Source organism: Falco biarmicus, chromosome 13, assembly GCF_023638135.1.
Source record: "Falco biarmicus isolate bFalBia1 chromosome 13, bFalBia1.pri, whole genome shotgun sequence".
NCBI lineage: Eukaryota > Metazoa > Chordata > Aves > Falconiformes > Falconidae > Falco > Falco biarmicus.
The window spans coordinates 10,692,389-10,712,869 of NC_079300.1; the positions used below are offsets into that span (position 1 = coordinate 10,692,389).

The 20,481-nt window shown below is 44.3% G+C and overlaps 1 protein-coding gene across 2 annotated transcripts in view; it reads left to right on the forward strand.

Annotated features, from left to right (window-relative positions):
- Nucleotides 1–6,408: 6,408 nt before the first annotated feature.
- The window catches only part of SENP5 (SUMO specific peptidase 5), a 125,295-nt gene continuing 111,222 nt past the window's right edge, over nucleotides 6,409–20,481 (forward strand). For both annotated transcript variants that reach the window (XM_056357908.1, XM_056357909.1), the window contains exons 1-5: nucleotides 6,409–6,564; nucleotides 12,743–14,312; nucleotides 17,692–17,797; nucleotides 17,947–18,094; nucleotides 18,712–18,759. In XM_056357908.1, coding sequence (XP_056213883.1) covers nucleotides 13,355–14,312; nucleotides 17,692–17,797; nucleotides 17,947–18,094; nucleotides 18,712–18,759 — 1,260 coding nt within the window. In that variant the 5' untranslated portion in view covers nucleotides 6,409–6,564; nucleotides 12,743–13,354. The remainder of the gene's footprint in view (nucleotides 6,565–12,742; nucleotides 14,313–17,691; nucleotides 17,798–17,946; nucleotides 18,095–18,711; nucleotides 18,760–20,481) is intronic.

The window sequence follows — 20,481 nt, forward strand, 5'->3', positions numbered from 1 at the left end:
TAAACATCTGCCTTAGACGGTACCTTCTGGATCCAGAGGTTACCGCCTGCAGTCTCCTATCACATCCCTGCTCTGGGACCTATTGAGTCTGGATTGGGATGTCTATCCATTGTCTTTGATGATAAGTTAGTCGGGGAAGAAACCATTCTTCACGAAAGGCGGGATTCATCTCCCTCAACTTTAATTTCTAGGAACTGTCTGAGTTTGTCCACTATGAACGGAAAAAGAATGGCTTCTTCACCTGGAGATTCCTCTTCTAATCTACATGGCATGACTTTGTGCTGGAGGAGCATGTACTTTGCTGTTCACTTCAGAAGTCCTGGCAGCAAGGTCAGACTGGATGCCTCCTTTTTACATAGCCAATTTTGGTTAATACCACAATAAATTCTAGCTCAGTAGGTTCCCTGACACTTCTTAATGCTAGCCTAACTTCAGTAACATTGTACAAGTTTTGCTTTGGTTAAGTTTTTGTGGGATTTTTTAGTATACTAAAGCTAATATGGACTCCTTTAATGAACCTTGTTTTCCCTTTTAAGTCTCAGCCATTAGCAATAATCTATATGCTTAAACCTTCAACAGTTTATCAGTTTGAAGTTCAAATGCTTATAATCACTAGTAGTGGGCCAGCCGAACTGGATGCCTTTTAAATGCAAACAACCAATGCTTCAAGGTAATAAGGTTGCTTATCCACCTGGGGCTCAGCCCTGCACAGAAATCTCTCATTTGACTGCATATGTGAGAGTTTGCATTTGTTTTAAAGGCACTAGTACAGAAGAGGTCAGAGAGGTTTAGCTCTTTTGGCAGTGGGATGTGGCTTTTTCTGTAGCTCCTCCAAGGACTGCAAGGAATCAGAGGCTGTTTCTGAACACTTTTGGATCCTTCCATGGGGTCAGGATGCTGTCTTCTTAGCTTTTAAAAATTTCAAGGACACAGAATGAAATGGTGTCTCTGAAGCAGAGACTGACAGTGACTACTGGTCTGCTGCTGCATTTCTTGAAATACCTAAATCAAACCATGCCCATCTCTATGAGATGATAGTTCCCAAGCTGGAGTGGCCCTAGTTTGGGTTGGGGCATTCCCCTTTCTCTTGTAACTTCAACTCAGAAATTGAGCACATGTCTGAAAAACAAATTTGTCATCACAAACATTTTCTGTAAGTGACAGGTCGCCAACTAAATTGCCTGGATTTTCTTTCCCTGGAGTAATTTTTGAGTAGAGATGAATAAGCTATTTTATTTGTCAGTTCTAATTTGGAAAACAAAGTTCATTATGTTTCAAAAAGCAAAGTTTATTATGTTTCAAAAGCCTTAGATATATCAGACAAGCTCCAGATTATATTGTGTGAATGTCTTGATAGGACACTGGGAACTGCTGACATCCTTGCCTACTTCATTTTGAACTCCCCATTTGATCTTACTTTCTCCTAGTTGATTCTCCCAGGCTAAGAAAAATTCATAAACACAATTCCTTTTTGCTGATCTGAAAATATGTGGGAAGGCCCCTCCAGCACTCTCCTTTCTCTCTGAAGATGGTCTCAGCTTCTCCAGCCTCTCCTAATAACTGACTTTACCGACTGTAACATCCTCATTTCTGTCCTACAGTGCACATTCTGCATCCTTCTCCATGTACAATTCTGATGCTGCAATAACTGTAGTTATATACTGCTTTAGAAGGAGCTGGAAATTACAATAATGGTATCATTTGGGGAAGCTGATAATCAACTCTCTGCTGCAGGAGGCTTTTACCTCTTTTTTCTTTCAAGTTCTAAGAATTGCAATGACAGTTTGGCCCTGCTTCTAGTTTATTCCTTATTCCATTTCACTCTTTTGTTTCTGATGAAATAACCCCTCACAATCTGATATGAGTGAAAGGCAGCACGCTATCAAAAGAAAGTCCCGTGTTTGGCTGCCAAGCAAAGGACAAAATGTACCAGTAGGATGCTGTGCATCAGCAGTGCTTCCAGGAGGGAGCTTTCTTCCAGATCTTGCCCCCAGTGTGTCACTGTTAGAGAGAACAGAACCAACATGTTTTAATGAAGAATATTGGCAGTTGGCTGGAAGAGAAGAGACTGTATTTATCCTTTCTGTAACACCATTTGGACTAGCGTCTTTTATGCATGTGTAAGTGGTGTTGTTCACTACAAGAGCAGTGAAGGGGCATACCTATTCTAAGACCATGGTTCCATAAACATTTTTTCTGGTGGCTCACTGGATTCCTGCCTACCCTTCCAGCCCTGACTGCTTCAGTCTGCCTCCAGTGGTCCCTGTGCAATGCCAGAGAAAAACTGTTGGGTATCGCTTCTTTTTATTTATTTTTTCCCCATGTGGATAAATGCAAGCATTCAGTTTCCAGTGAGCTTCACAGATATTAGTAGTGGTACATCTGAAGGGACAGTGGAAGGGAGATACAAGAGTGAGTGAGAGTGGCTGGAGGCAAGAAACTTCCCCAGCTGGTTTCACTGCCTAAATAAACATGTAGGATTGTACCTAGAACTATCTTTAAATTACCTAGCTGAGTAGCAGCCCTGGTGAGCTACAGAGTGCAGCAGACTGTAATCACCTGGATATTTTCTTTGTTTCTCAAGTGGGCTCTGCAGCCTGCACTATATTGGTATCATGATGACGCTGCCTGTGGTACCTGGAATAGCTAATTTAAATATAGCCTTTATGTGGTCTCAGTGAGCTCTGGTCTGTGCAGACGTACGGCACAATTATGGACTATCCAAGTCCAAAGCTACATGCTGTGTTAGGGGTGCCTTTCTTTGACTTCTTCAGTCCCTTTTACGGTTATATCTGGGGCCAGTTGACTTCAATCTGCTTGTTTTCAAAACGTGGCTGCAGGGCAGGTAAACAGCCCTGTCCGTGTCCTGTAGAGTGAGATGTGAGAAGCACTCAGAGACTTGATTATTTTGCAAGCAGCAAGAATCACCTGGGACTTCATGGCTCCCAGCTGTTTGAGGGCAGCCATCAGTGCCACAGCAGAGCTGACAGCCTGTGTGGCTCTTCATCCTTCAGCACAATGCTGAGTAGCTTCACTTAAGCCACCGGTGAGGGTGGTCCAAGCTATTCTGATTTGCTGCAAAGTGGACAAGGAACTGAAGTATTTTGTGCCCTGCAGCCTGGGCTAGAATGGTAACAGTCTCCAACCAGCAAGTGTTGGTGGCCACTGTAGGGTGGAGCACTGCCCTGAAATGCCAGATGCAGGGAGGTTTGCTCTAGGAGTTGTGGTGGGGCAGAATGTTGATGTTAATACACATCATCCTCAATCACTAAGCATCCTCTCTCCCTCAAGAAAATTAGCCTTCCCTCTGAAATCATTGTCAGTGTTGTAATTATGAAAGTACAGATATGTTAAATGCAGTTGAGTAAATGTGGAAGTAGCAGTGGGTTTGTATTTTAAAAGCTCTGCCTGTATTTATATAATTGGGTTATAATCATGGAGGAGAAACTGGAAACCTCACCTTGCGGTGATGGAAATGTCAGAGGTGCCCTCATCCTCACCTTTGCCAGAAGTTGCTTTGGATGATTTGTGCAGGCCATGGAGCACACTCTAAACAAGCTATGAGAAGTCTGCTTTTAAAACATTGTGAGGTGTTTGTGTGTTTTTTTTTTTTTAATCAGGCCACTTTGCAGATCCAGTTTGGAGTTTGCTGCATATATTACATTGCCGGCCCTTGCTTTGGGCTAACTGATTTCTAGTGAGATGAGCAGCTGGAAAATTGGCAACCTCTCAATGAGGTTTGTGCCTATTTACAAGGCTGTGGCGATACAAGGCTTAATTTTTACCAAGTCCATTGAATTCAAGAGAAGAAGAAATGCCACTTTTTGTTAACTGTAAGATAGAAGCCAATGTTTAAACTTTAGAATATTCACCTCTGAGATACGCTGAAGTGATCTTCTTTTCAGGAGGTGCTGTGTGTTTGTCCTTGCATGGGAGGACAAAGTGAGCAAGTAGGGGTGGAGGCACCAACATCATGAGTAGAATGTGGGTCTGTGGGGTGGCCGTGGGGAGGTCAGCAGCAGAGGCAGGGCTGCTCTGACTGATCAAGATTCTCTTCAGTAACTGGGCAGGGGCAGAAGTACAGGGGCAATGGGGATGTTTCCTCACAGGGGAGTCTGGGATATCTCTGTTGCATTAATGCTTCCTTCTCACCCCTTGTATTGCTGTGCTATAGAGGGATTAACCTCATGAAGTTTCTTATGGCCTGGAGAAACTTCAGACTTCCTGAAGCACGGGCCAAAGAGCCACACTCCATTGTCTATAGTTGCATTCAGCTTAGAGTTCGCCTGCTGTGAATGTACCTTTTTAAAAACTTTTTTACTTTGTTGCAATCCTTTTGATGTATTTATTGACAAGTTTGTGCTGAGATGTACAGATATTTCTGCCAGTGTAGTCTCTACATCACAACTTGGAGCTATGTGAAGGAATGTGCAAGCTCTTTGGAGTGGTCCTTAACTTTATTCCTATTCAGAAGTGGAAAAATAGGCAGGGACAACAAAGAACAATTTTAATTTTCCTTCTTAAACCCTGCCAGTTTGAACAATCTTTTCCTGAATTTCCTGATGTGGCTATTCACATTCTTTCGTGAATTCAGACTGGCTGTTAGCAGCCTCCAAATAAAACATGGTTATATGGAGATTTACCTTGGCCCTGTTCTTGCTTGGCGACATGAGATACAGAGCAGCCAACTGGTTCAGCTCATGCTACGTGTCCTCTTCCAGCAACTGCTTCCTGTACAAGCTCACTGCTGTCCAAATTAACGGGATTGTTGCTCAAGATGTAGGATATTTGGTTCTGGTGTTTGTGTGAGTGATCAGCGAAGTCAGGAAACTGCTTTACAGAGCATTCAAAAGCCCTTTATTCTGAAAGAATCAAATCCAGGCTTCTGTTAAATGCACTAAAGGCTGCCATCATTAAAACATTGGGGCTGCAAGTTTGGCCACAAAAATGTTACAGTAATGCAGTTGGTATTCAGTCCTTTCTGTCAGCGTTGCCAAGTCTGGCATGCATGCCTTTATTTACTTATTTATTAATTTTCACAAGTCTCGTGTCTTTCATGCATTCCATAAAGCCTCAGTGTTTACAGGCATTTTAGTCATCTGAGAATCTCACCTTCCAGTTTTTAAAGATCTGCTACTAGCCCTGGTGGACAGACAGGAAGCAGGAACGTGTGATAAGGCTGATCCTCACAGGCAAAACCAGGCGGCTTATAAAGCCCCACATTTAAAAAGTCAAATCATAACTTTTTTTTTAAGAGGGTCTCACGAACCTGGGTTCCCATTTACGTGTCTCAAGTGCCTGGCGTAGACTGTACTAATGATTGCCTGGGTCAGGCTGTGGTTTGAGTGCTACATGCAGAGAGCCAGAGAGCACTGCAGCCCTGATGGACTGGGGGAGGAATCCTCGTTCCATTTATTATATTCCTGTTTTAACTTCATGGCCTGAGCATTGCCTTGTGCACCCTGTTTACTGTGTGTTTCATAAAGGCCAGAGGACTCATCCTGTTGCTCTGAAACTGCTTAGCCCATCTTTGGCTGGATTTACTGTACAGGAAGAACAAACGGTTGCTTAGGAAAGCACTGTATTTAACGAGAGAGCTGGGCTGGACTTTTTTCAAACAAACAAATAAAAGCCAGCAACTCTCAGTTTGGCATGGACTTTGCCTTTTTGTTTGTTGCATCACCCCATTGTCTTCTCTATCCCTTTTTTTTTATTGTTTCTTTGTTACAGCATTTCACAGCCTGTGGCCTGGACGCTGTAATTCCTGAAGGAATGCACGGCATAATGGGTACTGCGTGATCACAAAGCAGTTCACCTCGCGCAAAGCCGTAGCAAAAATGATGTATCGTGGCGGTCTCCCAATCTTCCCTGCTTCACTGACTTTTTTTTATTTGGAGAAATTCCTTTCGCTTCTCCTCACAGGGGCTGCCCAGCCCGGAGAGGAAGCGTAACCTTTCTCCACCCAGCAACAAAAGTGTGGCGGTATTGGAGCGCTTCCCATTTTCATGGTGTCTGTGCACAACACATCGCAGCAGTGAGAACTGGCCGGCGTCTCCTTCCCCAGGCTCCAGGCCGCGGGGCAGGGGCGTTCGCCCGACCGCGGAACGCAGCGCCGGGAGGCGCCAGCCCTGCCCGCGGCCCGGCCCGGGGCCAGCGGCCCTGCCAGCCGCCCGGGGCCCGAGCCGCCACGGCATTGCACAGTCCGCGTGTTTCAGGAGCACCTCCACATAGCGAGACACAAATTAACGGGGTGTTTTAAATCGCCAGGTTCGGCGTTAGCAGGCCGGCCCGGGCCGAGCAGGGTCACCCTCAGCCGAGGGACAAGGGCCCCAGGCAAGGCCCGCGCCGCCTTTGCTCGGGCCTCCGGAAGGGCAGGAGGGGAGCCCGGCGGGGCAGGGCCTGCTTGGCCCGGCCCGGCTCCGTGGGCGCAGGCGCGGTGCCCCGGCGGCCGCTGCCCCCCGCCCCGTCGCAGGGCTGACGCGCCGGCGCAGCGCGCTCGGGACCGGCGTGCGGCGGGGGGGGCGGAGCGCGGCCCTGGCGGTGGCCGGGAGCAGCCGGGCGGAGGTGAGGCGGGGGGCGGAGGTGAGGCGGGGGGCGGCGGGCCGTTACGGTGCGGGGCGGCGGCCGCGTGCCTGGGCCGCGCGAGTGCGGGGTGGCGCGGCCCGGCGAGCGGCCCCGGGCCGGTCCCGCCGTGCGGGCCGGGGGAGCGGGCGGCAGCGCCCGCCCGGAGCTGCCGGCGGGGCGCTCGGCCTTGTGCCGCTCGGGCTCGCCCCGTCCCCGGTGGGTGGAGAGCAGCGGGGCCGGGGCCGCGGGGCCAGGGGGCGGTCACCGGTGAGCGCGGGCGGACGGAGGCCGCGGGCCGCCTCCCGGGCCGCTCTGCAGGCCTGCCCCCGGCCTGCCCGCCCGCGCTGCCGGGAGGCGCGGCCGCCGGGCTCCCGGCGCTGGCACAGGGCTGGCCCGAGCCGACGGGAGCAGGGAGCCCGGGCACCGTCCTGGGGCGGTGCGGGGCCCTTCGGTGCCAGTCCCTCCGAGGGCCACGGGCAGGCTCCGGAACTGCAAGGCTGGGAGAGCCGGGGCGCTGGTGGCGGTGAGCAGCCGTAGAAGGGGATTTCCAGTGGTTCCAAGAGGTGTTTTTTCCGTCTTCGAGCTCTCAGCCCCACTTCTTTGTCCCCAAGCTGCCTTTGGTCACAGAGGCCCCCAGCCTCTTTGCTTTTAGCAGAGAGCTCACCTGCTCCTGTGCTGGTTGCCCTCCCAAACTGGGCTGCACTGGTGAGGCAGGGCCTGGGCGCGCAGCAGGGGTGGCTGTCACAGGTGGGTGCTGAACCCCGGGGCAGCAGCAGCACAGCTGTGTTCCTCGGCTGAGGACTGGGTTTAACTAACATGCTCTCCCTGCAGCCATCTCCGTGCTAAACTTGTTGTAGCCCAGACTTCTAGCTCAGAAGAGAAGTGGATTGCCTTTGGCAATAGGCTCACCTGTGCTTATTTATGTGTGTTGATAACACAAGTAGAGAAGTCATCTTTTTTCAGAGCTGCAGGAGTATGTGTTTAAATACTTGTGAAAATTCACCGTTTCTGAAGGAAGGCCTTTAGAAAACTTAAGGGAGACCCTTGATCCCAGATATGTGTAAGGACCTCAACTGAAATTCCAGTTTCTGTTCCCTTCACAGGGCTTCGAGAGCAAGTCTGATAGACTATAGTTTCAGCGACTTGCATGCTTCTGCCTTGCAGACATATTCAGGAAGGAGGGGACAAAGCTTGAGTGATTCTTCATTAAAATCAATCTGAAGTCTGAAGATTAAAAATTGTGTCCTTATGCCTTACTTGTACAAAAGTAACTTGGGGATTTTCAGTCTAGAATTTTTTCTCTTTCATCACTGTGATTTGTGACAGCGTTTCTCTTAAACGCTATCTTATCGGATATACATATCTCCACTAATCTACTTTAGCCTAAAGGAGGATGTTTCTGTCAGTAAATTATTATCATCTTGCCAGAAATAAATTTAGCAAATGCGTAGCCAACTGGGTGAGATGGTGGGTTGGTTCCCGAAAGCACTAGTTGAGAGAAGGGAAGAGACCAAAGTAACTAAGAGTTTAAACCTTGCAGTGTGATAACTGAGGTCATCAGCTGCATGCCCCACTGTGTTCCCATGCGTTGTTAACTTTGGACTTTGGCCATTTCTGTATGGTCTTGTGTTAATACGTTATGTTTTGTCAAAGTGGATTCCCCCAGGGCTTGTTTCACCTCTGGGACAAAATTTTTGGTTAACAATTCGGAGAACTGTGCTGGGCAGGTCAGAGAAGAAAGCAGAGAGAAGATAGTTTGCAGTTCTGTGAACCCACATTACTTCTGCATGTGCTAATTTGAATAATTTCAGACTTCCTGACCTTATCAGCTTAGTTCTGGCTATGCGGTCGTTTGAAGAGAGACACCCTTCCACAGCTTCCTCTCTCTCTTTCCAATTTTGGATTCCGCTTGGGGGAGGGAGGGAGGGCATCTTCTTGCACAGCATATCCCAGCTCTCTAACCTCAGGCCTGCTTTCTCCTTCTTGCTTATCCTCTGTCTTTGAGAGAGCCTGCCCCAGATCTCCGTGGGGAAAGGCTGGACTCCTGGGTGTTGACGGAGTCGCTGCTTCCCATGGCAGCGTGTTGTGCATGAATTCCTCGTGCCCGCACAAGGCCACGCTTCCAAGGCTGTTTGCTTATTTATGTTACTGATGGTCTTCAAAACAAGCTTATTTTATATTTTGAATTGCAGTGTTAAAATCTGGGCAGTCTGGGAGAAAAAACAACAACCAAAGAGTTAGCAAGTGATCTGTGTTTGAATTACCAGCTGCATGTGTCTCTTGATCTGCTGACCACCCGGATGCAGCCCTAGATAACTTGTGGTGATCTAAGTATGAAGTAGCTGCAGTGCTGTGGGTTTGTTCTGTGCATGGGTGGACAAAAGGTTTCTGTGGTCTGAGGCATGAGGTGTCAGATGGAAGCCTTTTGTTAGGGTCCTGTCAGCAGCAGTCGGTTGGGACTGCCTTTCCCATTTCTGCGCTTCTAGTTAAAACCTGGGCTCTCTGAACATGCCAAAAATAAATAGCGCTGCCAAGGACTAATTAGTGGTTAAACTGTAACAGGCTTAAAATTGGTGGAAGATGAGAACGCGTAGTGTCTTTTCCAGTACTTCATTTCACTGAAGGTGACAGAAGCTGCAACCATGTAAGTTGCAAACGGAGTGAGCTGCTAATTGCTCTAAGGGAAATACAGCACGTATCTGCACTGAATGTGGTACTTGGTAAAGGATCAAGGGCCTCGCATTCCTCTGTTCCTCTTGTGTAGGTGTTAGGTGAATTTTAGGTGAGCTTTATGTCAAGTTGATATCAAGTGACACTTGCTTGTAACTTACCAGAGCTCTTGGGGTAAGTCTCTATTCTGAAAACTGAGCGGCTCCCAAGTATGTTTCTAAAAGCTTAGAGTACAAAGCAGATCTATTACTAGAATCTGCCATTAGTACAGAGCTGTAACAGTTTGGGTTTGTCTTTGTCGGTGCAAAAGAGATTGTGCCTTTCAGTATTGAATCATTTGCAGATGGTATGTCAAATGCAGCAGAAGGGTTGAGGACTAATGACAGTAAACTTTCACTTACGGTCTTCGGGAGGTACACATCTTGGGCTTTCCTGGGTTTTAAGATTTTGCTGGTGTAATCTTGGCAGCATCCCTGTGCCGTGGAGGTATGGCTTATACTAGCCAAATTACACTTTGAATGGTGCAAGTTCCTCAACTTCAGAGTTTTTTCATCTGTGTCAGTGTATGGGATGAAGATGTGACTTTCTCTTCAGGTTTTTAAACTCTGGGTGATGCTTGCTTTATTTTTTGGTCTTAACGTTGTTCACTTCAGTTCCTTTTCTAGCAGTGCACTTTTAAGCAGTCCATTTGCCTTGCTGATTTATGTTGCCAAGTAAAACCAGTAATACTCTTGTAGCACTGATGGGAAAATAAGTTCTTCAAGCAGCACCTTTAATTAAATATTTGCGTATGGATTATCTTTTGTCACTCTTTAAGTAATACTGCTATTAGAAAAGTGAACTCTTTCAGCTCCTAGGACTGGGATTAACTGCTCCTTGGAGGCCTTTGCTTTAAAGGGATCCAGACTCAAAACTGATTATATTTGAAAAGGCAGAGGGGAGGGCAGGAAGGTTTTACTCTGATTCAATGGCTTGGAGTCAGATTTTCTTCCCGTTTTAAGGAGAAACATTTTTGTACAGAAAAAAACTTTCAATGTGGAGAAATTGGTGCATGCATCACAGACAAATGTGAAGTATTTTTAAATCCTGTAAGTTACAGTGTGAAGCATTTTTTAATGATCTAAGTTAAAAATGAAGCAGAACAGGTGGGTAGAATAGCTTTCCTAAGATCTTTACTTCTTGCAGTTTAAGAAGCTGGATTTCATGATAATAGTGAGCAAATGAGCTATTTCAATTGCTGTTGCAATTGATTGCATTGAAACTGTGGCACCACTCCTGCCTCTCAATTCAAGTTTGCCTCAGGTTCTTTTTGTTGTCAAGACTTAATCTTTGCTAGAATCTAGTTCAGTATTTTTCCCACTGTGATCATTAGTTCAGTTTACTATGGGTGAAATGATGGTAGCTGTAGGCGCTTCAGCTCCTGTGTAATCCACGGCTTTTTAGAAAACCAGTGGTCACTCAGCTGCCTTCCACATCTGAGGTAGTGCCCGTGAAGGGATGCTTCTTGTTGGACTTTGCTGTGAGAGAGCAAGGAGAAAAGTGGTGACTCCAAATCATTCAGGAATGTTCTTCAAAACTGGCAGGTATGTTGCACAGGTGCTGGGCACATGTTGCTGAGACTGAGCAGCAGCGAAACCTTCACGTGCTGTGCTCTCTCAGTGCACTCAAGACTCGCTTTGTTGGCAGAAGCCTTTTGTATATGTGGCGCTGTTGAAAATGCTGCGCTTTTGCTGGCTTGGTTTTTGTCTACTTGGATGGAAGTGTAGCTGGAATAAGCTGTCCTAGCAATACTGTGGTTTGGCTGATGTTTACTGGGGCCACTCAGGGACCGTTTTGTAGGTACGGTGCACAATAGACAGACATGAACAGTTTGTAGCATAAAAGCCGGCATAAACTATCTAGTGCAGAGAAATGCGAGTCCTAGAAGAGCAAATATGAGAAAATTGGCATGATGAGATGTTACGTCCTGATTTTGATAGTAACTAAGTTGTATGCTGACTAGTAGAGGGTTGCAAAAGAGCTAGATCCTATTGCAGTGCTTATACGGTTAAGTCGTACTGTCTTGCACGTCTCTGTGTGGAGGTAGCAGGGTTCCTTTCCAGGTTGTGGGTAGTGAACTCTGGGCTGTTTTCTGTGTGGTGGCAATATCTTACCAGAGTGCTAAATGATATTTTTCATCATCTCTGCATTTCTACTCCCCTCCAATTCCTACACACACGAGCACACACACAAAGCGACCTGCTGTTTACATCCAAGATGAGTAAGTGAAAAATGCAGAAGAGCTTCTTAAGTCAGACTTGAAATATCTGTTTCTGCAGGTGCCTAGCATTCATATTTGCCTTTAAAGTCCAATTGCTAACTTTATATTTCCATTTATAGGCTCCTTTATTTTCAGCTAGGTGATGTCTACATGTAATGCTTGGGACAGATGTGGCTAAGGGAAAATTTGTTGTAAGTCTGTAAGTCAGAATCAGTTGGATAGAGGAGGGGGAAAGTCCATTTCTGAATTTAAGAAAATGCAAACTGTTGTAAAATACAGGACGTGATTGATGTACTTGGTGAGACTGGAACAATTTGCATGAAACATCCTATGTTGTGTGTGCATCTGATGCCTTCCCCTTGTGTTTTCTGGATTCTTCTGCCTTTGGATTCTTCTGTCTTGTGTAGTTAAGATGAATAGATACTACCGTGCAGGCTTTACACTTCTGTGTAGACTTAAATCTATCCTTATTGCACACTTTGAGATGCAGGTTTTTAGTGGGGAAAGGGATTTTTAAGGTAACTGTTGTCTTGTATTGACACTGCTTTGTTAATGCAAAGATAAACACTGGTTATAGAAGCTCATGGTGGTGGTAGTGTCATACGGAGCGAGCTGTTACTGCAAATACAGAGGACCCACTTCACAGAGTACGCTGTGTCATTCTTCATCTAATCAGAGAATCAAAATTTCTGTGGTGGTATGTGCAGTGCTGTTCCTTTAAGGGAAAAATTTGTGTGTGTGAAGTGTCCCCAGAGTGCCTCCCAATATTTATTGCACAAGAATAAGCGTTCACTTTGTACATGGTGTACATGGCTTGCTGGTGGAATCGGGTATCTGCAGACACTTGTTGACTAACTTGGGCTTCAGAGTTTTGTTTTTCAAAAGCCTTTTGGTGCAAGCTAGTTAACTGTGCTTGCTCTACAACATGGATATCGAGAGACATTTACCCTTGGGCTAGATAGAGAGTCAGAAATTATATACAGGGAGCGTGGGCTGGGTGGGGATTACCTGTTCGCTGCTTTACCTCAGGGGAAGGTAAATGAGAAAAGCCTGTTTATGAACTGAGCCATTGCAACTATTGCTTCTTTTTCCTTTTGGTGCAAGTGAGAATGTCCTAGGGAACACGGGATTGTGTTTGGAGGACGAGTGGAATTTTAGATAGGCATGTTGCCTGAGGAATGTGCCTTAGTGTTTTGCTATTATGTTACAGTCCAGATAACGCTGAATTAATTTCCCTTATTCTTTCAGCTGTTTTTCAAGATCATAATGCATCAGAAAAATGAAAAACCATAGAAGATACTTGCTTTGGAAAAGAAGTCAGTTGCTGTCCCAGTCTAGAAGATGGACCACTGGATTTGGGCAGCCTGGGGAATACTGCTTCCAAAAGCAATTTTTCCTAGCTAAGAAGAAAAGACAGAGTGTTCACCTGATTGTGAGCTTAAATCACAACAAACTACAGAAGGCAGCAGTGCGGAAGGAAGGCACTTGAGCTCCAAAGCAGGTGGGCTCCTGATGTGCCTCTAAATGCAGAAACATATCAAAAACCTACTGTTGAAACATACAGTTTTCCTTACAAAACTACTGAGAGCAAAAAGATCCTGTCCCTATCGCAAAGGCGCAAGTCCATCTGGGAAAGTAAGAAAACTCAACAATGAATCTTTTCAGAGTGAAGATCCTTTGAATGAAGAATTTGAAATTGGCTATTAGTAGCATCTCTGGCAATATCTATTATGTCTCATGTGGTACGCCGGATGGTGCTGCCTTACCTGTAAAGAAAGGTGGTTTTGTTTATAGCGGGGAGGAGAGCAATAATGATGAGGGCAACACAGTCCTAGTAGTTTTAAACAACTATAAAAGGAAATGCTGTTGCAAAGGGAGTGGAATGGAACTTGTGGCCCCTTGACAACTATAAAGAGCTACAAATTTAACCATCATACTGTAAAAAAGAGATCTATCTTTATGATGCATAAGAAACTTTCTATGGTTAGGTTTCGGTATAGAATTATAAAATCCCTGGAACTTCAAGCAAGAAGCAAAACCTGCAAATTGAGAAAAATCAAGCCAAGGTGGGTGCAGAAAGTTACAAGGGACCATCAAGAGACGCTTCAGCCAGATTTTGAAAGTGGATTGTGTAATTGGCTTTCCTACTGGAAATCTAAAAGTAGCTGTCTTTGGAACCAGTACAGCTTATCAGATATGAACAATATTACACCCAAATCTTTAGCTGAGGAGAACAAAATACATGCATCTGAGATCTGCTACGTGCAGGATGTGTTACATTGTGCTGATCCACGTTCTGAGGAGCCAGAATCCGGAGGGCAGGATGGCCGTGTGGATGCTGCCCTGCCAGAACTGCATGCTAGAGCTTCTCCGAAGGCAGAGACCTTGCACCAGGTGGAGACCAACGGGGCTCTGGCAGAGGATCATGGCTCTGACATTTTCATCTCAGTGACAGGAAAGGAAATTCCTGTTTCAGGTCAAGATGATGCAGGATCTAATGAGGTTATGGGTATAGATGGAATCGTACTGTTGCAGTCCTCCTTGCAGGATTCCAATGTCAGTGATAATTTTGAAAATGGACCTTTATCCATGGAGATGGCACAAAATGAGGACAGCTCTAGCCAGATGGAAGTAGAGGGCTCCTTAAATCTGGACATTTTTAGTGCAAAGTTACTGGATCACCCTTACTGCAAAAGTCCTCTTGAGGAGCCTTCACCAGAAAGCACAAGACTGAAATCAGAAATGCAGAAGGGAGGCAAAAGGGACGGTCAGAAAGCTTCCCGGGTGGCTGATGAGCAGTTGGCAACATGGCTTTGTGGTATACCTTTTATATATCTTAGGGCTTCCAGGAGTTCCTGAAAACTGCTGGGTGTATCGTGCAGTTTACATGTTGCGTTAATTCCTTTATTAAAATGGTTTCTTACTGTGAATTATAAACATTGCTTAGCAAAACACTTAATGAAGTGAGGCTGCAGAGAGGGGAGCTGCATGAAAGAAGGACAAATCAATGCTTATCTGACAAGCTATTTTGAGGAATAGTTGCATGGTGCCTCTGCTGCTCTTGTTTTAGGGAAAACAATGTAATGGGAATTTTTGTGGAAAATGTTGATAGACATTTAAAATGTCTTTTGTCATCTCGTTTCAGAAGATGATATGGGGTTAAAACTTCCAATTTTTTAAATGTTTGACAAATATTTCTCTTAATTGGTTTTTGAAAATCCTTAGTGTTCTAATACTTCCTTCCAGCCTTATCCTCTCTTCTCTTCCTCTGTCTTAGACTGAAACTAAATCACTTGATCGATCTCAGGTTTTAATAGCCAAATATTGCTCATTGTCACTTAATTTTCTCTGCAATTTTTCATAAAGTAGGCTTAATGAATCTTACTAGACAGTATTTTTTTAAAAAAGGCAAGACTAGTCTTAAAGGTTCAACAAAAAGTCTTTGGGATTTTTTTACTCAGTGCTGAGCATGCAGTATTTGATAGCCTCTCTAAAGAGGAACATAGTAAAAATAGTAATTGGTGTCTTATTTATGTATAGTAGCATGCTGTACACATAGGAGCAGTAAAATAACACATTGTGCTACCTAGTACCATTAATATAACGTTTGAGTTCAGTGGTGTTCTGATAACTGAAGTCTTCCTTTGGCGAAATTGGCTTCATAGGTGCCCATAAACCTGAAGCCGGTGCCAACTAGTGTTAAAGGGATTGTCTGAAGTTTAAGATGCTCCGATTTCTCTGCCTGCTTTTTTGCCCTTCAATTTTGCTATTGATTCTCTAAAGCAAAAAGCAAAGAAGGAGACATGGGACCTGAAAACATGATTTAGCTTTCCCCATCCATATCTGCAATTTAGTGTGAGATGTGTTTCTCTGTGGCTTTATGTGAGCCAGCAAGGACCAGGCACTATGTGAGAAATTGGTATCACAGTGAACAGACCACTTCTGCAATGGATTTTTAGTTTGTCCAGCAGAAAAAGGGATGTAGTCCTTCTGTAACAGTCAAGAACCAAGACTGTATCAGAGTGGCAAAGGTTAAAATTTTGTGGCCTGATAGGCAGTCATGTTCTTGTTCATGGGAGGCCTGAATAACTGAAAATAAATAAAATGGAAAAGACAGACAGCAAATGCATTGAACTTTTGCACACTTGACGATTTTAAGAGAGTTCTTACCCAGCTTCTGCATGAAAGTAGGTGAGACCAGTTGCCATTTTCTTCGGAGTTGAGGGTTCCTGTCCGAGGACTGAAGCCAGGTCTACACTACATACACATTCATGTTGAGTTCAGCTGAAAAGCTGTAAAAAAGGAGTTCTAATTTTGCTATAACTGTGTGCAGGAGTTCATGTTTCTTCATAAATGTATATAAGTAATAATTAACTGCACCCTAAAAGGTACTGCTAGCCTGGCAAGAGTTCCTAGGGTAGATGTGTGAAGGAGATATAAATGTTAGAGGTGGTCTTGGGTTTTGAGTTTCTCTGCAGCAGCTGAGCTCCAAGGTTAATGGGCTGCAGCATTTAGTGCATTCTGATGCGCTCTTACGTATCAAACAGAGCTCCATGGTAAATCCTGTTTGTGATGGGTGTCTTGCATCAGGTCTGAACTTTGTATTTTCCTCCTTGAGTTACTCAGTTACACCAGTGTAAGTGAGGTCAGAGTCTAGCTAGAGGTCTCCTGGAGCTCTGCTGCGGTTGGTTGTAACTACAAGAATAGTCCCTTTGTGTGTATGTGTAAAAACCTTTTAAAATTCACATATATATTAGAAGAGAATAACGTACACTTGTAAGCCCCATGCATCATCTATCTAGACTTCTAGCCAGTGAGAAGTATTCTCCCTGTCACAGTGTACTAAGATGTAAGGATAAAAGTTGTTAGGCAAGTGTGTGGCAGAGTTGCGAGGAAGGTTATCTTCCTGTGAAGAATGCTTCCTTGTTGTCTGATCTCACTTTTCTGTCCTCCCTTCCTTCTCTCACACATCTGGGTGTACTTCTTGCTGTATCTTCACTGCTTTCTTGGCTCTTTCTGCTTTGTTCTGGGTCTCTGTCCCTTTTTAGTTTTTACTTACTGCTGTTCTTCTGGCGCTTTTTGTCTGTCAGATGTTTCTCTCATCTTGCTTCTTCCCATCCTGATCTTTGGAAGTTTCCAGGAAATATTGCTAAAGCCTTAGTAAGCAGAGAGCTGAATGTACACTGCAGTGTCCAGTGGTGCGCTCTGCCATCACACCCTGGCCTGAGAAGAATCCTGGAGTTTGGGATAGTGCGATTTCTCTAAACTCTACTCTCAGATCCAGCTTTCTGTACACAGAAGGTGTGTTATCTGCTGCATTTGAAAATTCATTTTCAGAAAGCTGGACAACTTGGTGGATTTTTTTCTCTTATTCACTAGCAGGTGTTGAAATCTTGTTTGCCATTCTCTTTCATTCTTGAAGGGTTTTGGATGCTTGGGTGGGATTTATGTCTCCAGTGTTCTAGTCTTATGTCTGAGAAAAAAAAGAAAACTTATTTCCTAGGTTTTTTAATTCCTCCAGCATTCATCCCTTCATTATTTCCTAGTTAATATCTTTGTTTCTGGTGTTAGGGTTGCCCAATGCTTTCTCAGGCAGTGGCAGGCTGGCATGGCTGTCTGTGTCACCTTAAGTGCCATCCCTAGGATACACGGGTGAATGAGTTAAACTTGCCAAGTGTCTGGTGTCTTTTCTGTTTGCGATGGTAACAGCAGAGGAGCTGAACAGACTGCAAACGCTCTGCCAACCAAGGCTGCTTACATTTGAGGAGAGTAATTCTGCATACCGTAAGGACAAGATACTGAGTTTTCAATGAAAACTGTTGCAGAAACTGATGGCTTTTCATGTTGCAGTAAAAATTACTTAAGATGTTAATTGAAATAGGGAGGGGGGTGGATTCTTTAGCACTGGTATAATTAGTTTGATGTAGAGATGTGTGTATGATCTTTTCCTGTGAAGCCGAGTGATCAGATTCCTGCTTTTTTATTTTTGTCCTCCTTCCCCTGCCCCCGTTTTTATTTAATGTTGCCAATTTGAGCTTTATTTTTCTTAAATGTATACTGCCATGTGTGGTGTTACGTGTTGGTTGGGTGCAGATTGATTGCTGCTCGTACTTGGAAGCAGTGACTGCTTTATCGGACTAGTGAACTCTGAAGGTTTTTTATATGTTTGCACTTTCATTTTTCTGGTGTATTTAAAGGATTCCTAGATGAAGTTATGAAGAAGTATGGCAGTTTAGTACCACTCTGTGAAAAAGATGTCATGGGAAGATTAAAAGAAGTCTTCAATGAAGATTTCTCCCATAGGTGTGTAGCAGTATCAAATTCTAGACTTTGTAAAGGACAAATTGCTTGTATTGCTACTGCATGCTCCACATCTAACACCTAGCAGAACAGAAGTCCATTTGACATGACCCTGACTTATTATTTTTTCTACTTTTTCAATCCTGTTTTAGAAAACCTTTTATCACCAGGGAAATCATGAAGTATCGGGAAAAACATCCAAAAACCTCTACTTGCGATTTCCGGGTCTTCTATAATAAGCACATGCTAGATATGGATGATTTAGCAACACTGGAAGGCCAGAACTGGCTGAATGACCAGGTCAGAGATGCTTGGTGTTTATGTGCTTCCTTACCCCTTTTTAGCCCGCGTGAGGGTATCAGTTGTTCACCTTCTGCTGCGTTACAGGTGGACTATCCTTACTTTGCACTTGAGAAATGGTGAGCAGCTTTTACAATAGGCACAATAATAGCAGTTACAAGTCTGGAAGATGAGAGGTGTCACAACTAAACTGTTACCTTTTGAAGAAATGATGTTTCACTGTTCTGGGAAAATAGTGGCTACCCACGTAGGTTTTAACATCTTGCCCCATCCCCAAGCTTGAGCAGATTACAAGAACAGCAGAGTGAAGCAGCAGACTGGCCCACAGCCAAAAAACCAAGGCGGCTGCAGTGCCCAGGGCATGCACCAGTAGTCTTAAATTGAATTAAACTGCATTTCAGATTGAGGCAGACTTCAAGCAGCCAGTTAGTCTCTCTGCGGGCCGACCACTTAGTTCCGGAGTGCTCGTCCTTCAGACTACAGCAAAGTGTTGCTATAATTGCTCACCTCCTTATTGCTGCTTCAAGTGTGAAGGGTCCTACGTTTTATGGGAACTTGTGAATTTGGGGGTTACAAAATTGCTCTGTACATATTCAAATATTTACTAACTCTTACAGATAATTAACATGTATGGTGAACTCGTAATGGATGCAGTCCCTGACAAGGTGAGGGGTTTTGTTATTATGCAAATGTACCTAATGAGAGATTGAGAGGGAAGGGTGAAACATTGAATATTTCAGATACAGATTCGAGATTTAGCTCAGGGATGTTCTGAGTGGTTTCATTATAATTTGTTGCTATCTGCTGTCAAATTTTCTTCCTTTCCTGTGCAGTTTTCAGTGCTGTTGCTCTTGTTTCAGGAACTTACTGAATTAGCTCTGCAGGTGGTCTCTGTGGTAGCCTGATGTTACTGATGTACCTGTAGAAGACAGATGCCCTGGTTTTGCCCATCCTTTCTCTCCTAGAGGTTTCTGTCCCCAGCATACCTGCTTAAAAAGTTTTTTTTATCCATGCCCTTGCTCACCAGTCTGATGTTTCAGCTGAAATTTTTGACTAAGAAGGATTTCTGCTGAGATGACAAATCGTGAATGGTAGCATTTGAACCATGCACATGTGCTGCTTGCACTGACCCACCTGCCCACCTCATAGCTCTGGGGGCCCTAACAGCTCAAACTGCCAGCTTGCCTGCCTGGTGAATAGGAATTGATGCAGAGCTGCTTGGTTCCTTGGCAGAACTGACTCTGCAGGGCAATTTGGTTTGTGCATCCTCAACAGAATGGTTACAGCTTTCCAACAGCAGTGTCTGTTGGTGGCAGTTTGGAGGAAAAAAAAAAAAAAAAAAAAAAAAAAAGAAAACATCCCCCATCCCACCCCCATTCTGTGACTAAATTTGCAGCAGTGGCAATTATAAAAAGCCATCTGTTTACTAGTAGAGCTGAATGATTTTCAGGTGAGACCACAAAGGAAGAAGCAAGCAAAGCCATTCTTAGATGAGCTCTGCATAATGTAGCTCTTAGAATCTTCAAGCTCAGAAGAAAGAACGTTGTTGCTTTGATTGGTGGTGATGGTGATTCTTCATTAGTATTCTCTGTACTTCCCAAGCGTGTGCTAGGGTTGTGGTATTGGAGATTGTATCTGTTTGCTTGTGTCTGCTTTTTCTTCATAGTGCATAATTGAAATCCTCATGGGAGATTTTGTGCTGGTACCTCAGAATGTGGTTTTGAAGTCTGTTGGCATAGCTAATGGGTGTTAGACTGTGTTTTCAGATGCTGAATTTTCTAACTTTTTTTTTAAGTAATAACTCGAGCCTTCTACCACCTCTACACTAGCAGAATTATTAAAAACAGCTGTTGCAGATTTCCATTTGTATTAATCTGTTCCTGTAATTGCAAGAAGCTAAGCACAGGGAATAATAGTGTTAACCTGGAGCTAGATAATTTATTTTTTTTTAACACGAGCCTACTTTTTTGCCATAGGTGTAGGTTTTTAGTTATAAAATGGATGTGGTATAACTTAAAAATGCTTTTAAACAGCAGAATATTGTTTTTTGTCTGGAGCTGGTCATAGTAGTTGAATACAAATGAGTGTGTTGTTGGATTAAATCTCATAACTGTTTTAATAATATTGGGTTTTGAGTCTCAGAGCTGCCAGCAAGTAAAACCAGAAGTTACTCCCTTCTCCACCACCCTCACTTTGCCAGTCCAATGTTCTTTAATCCCTGTAAAGAACAAAACCTCATAACGCCTTATCCTGGTGTTTTTCTCCCAAGTCTGTCCCCAGCAAAAAATCACCTGTAAAGCAGAACAAAACCTCATAACGCCTTATCCTGGTGTTTTTCTCCCAAGTCTGTCCCCAGCAAAAATTAAACACGATATGCCCGGAGGTAC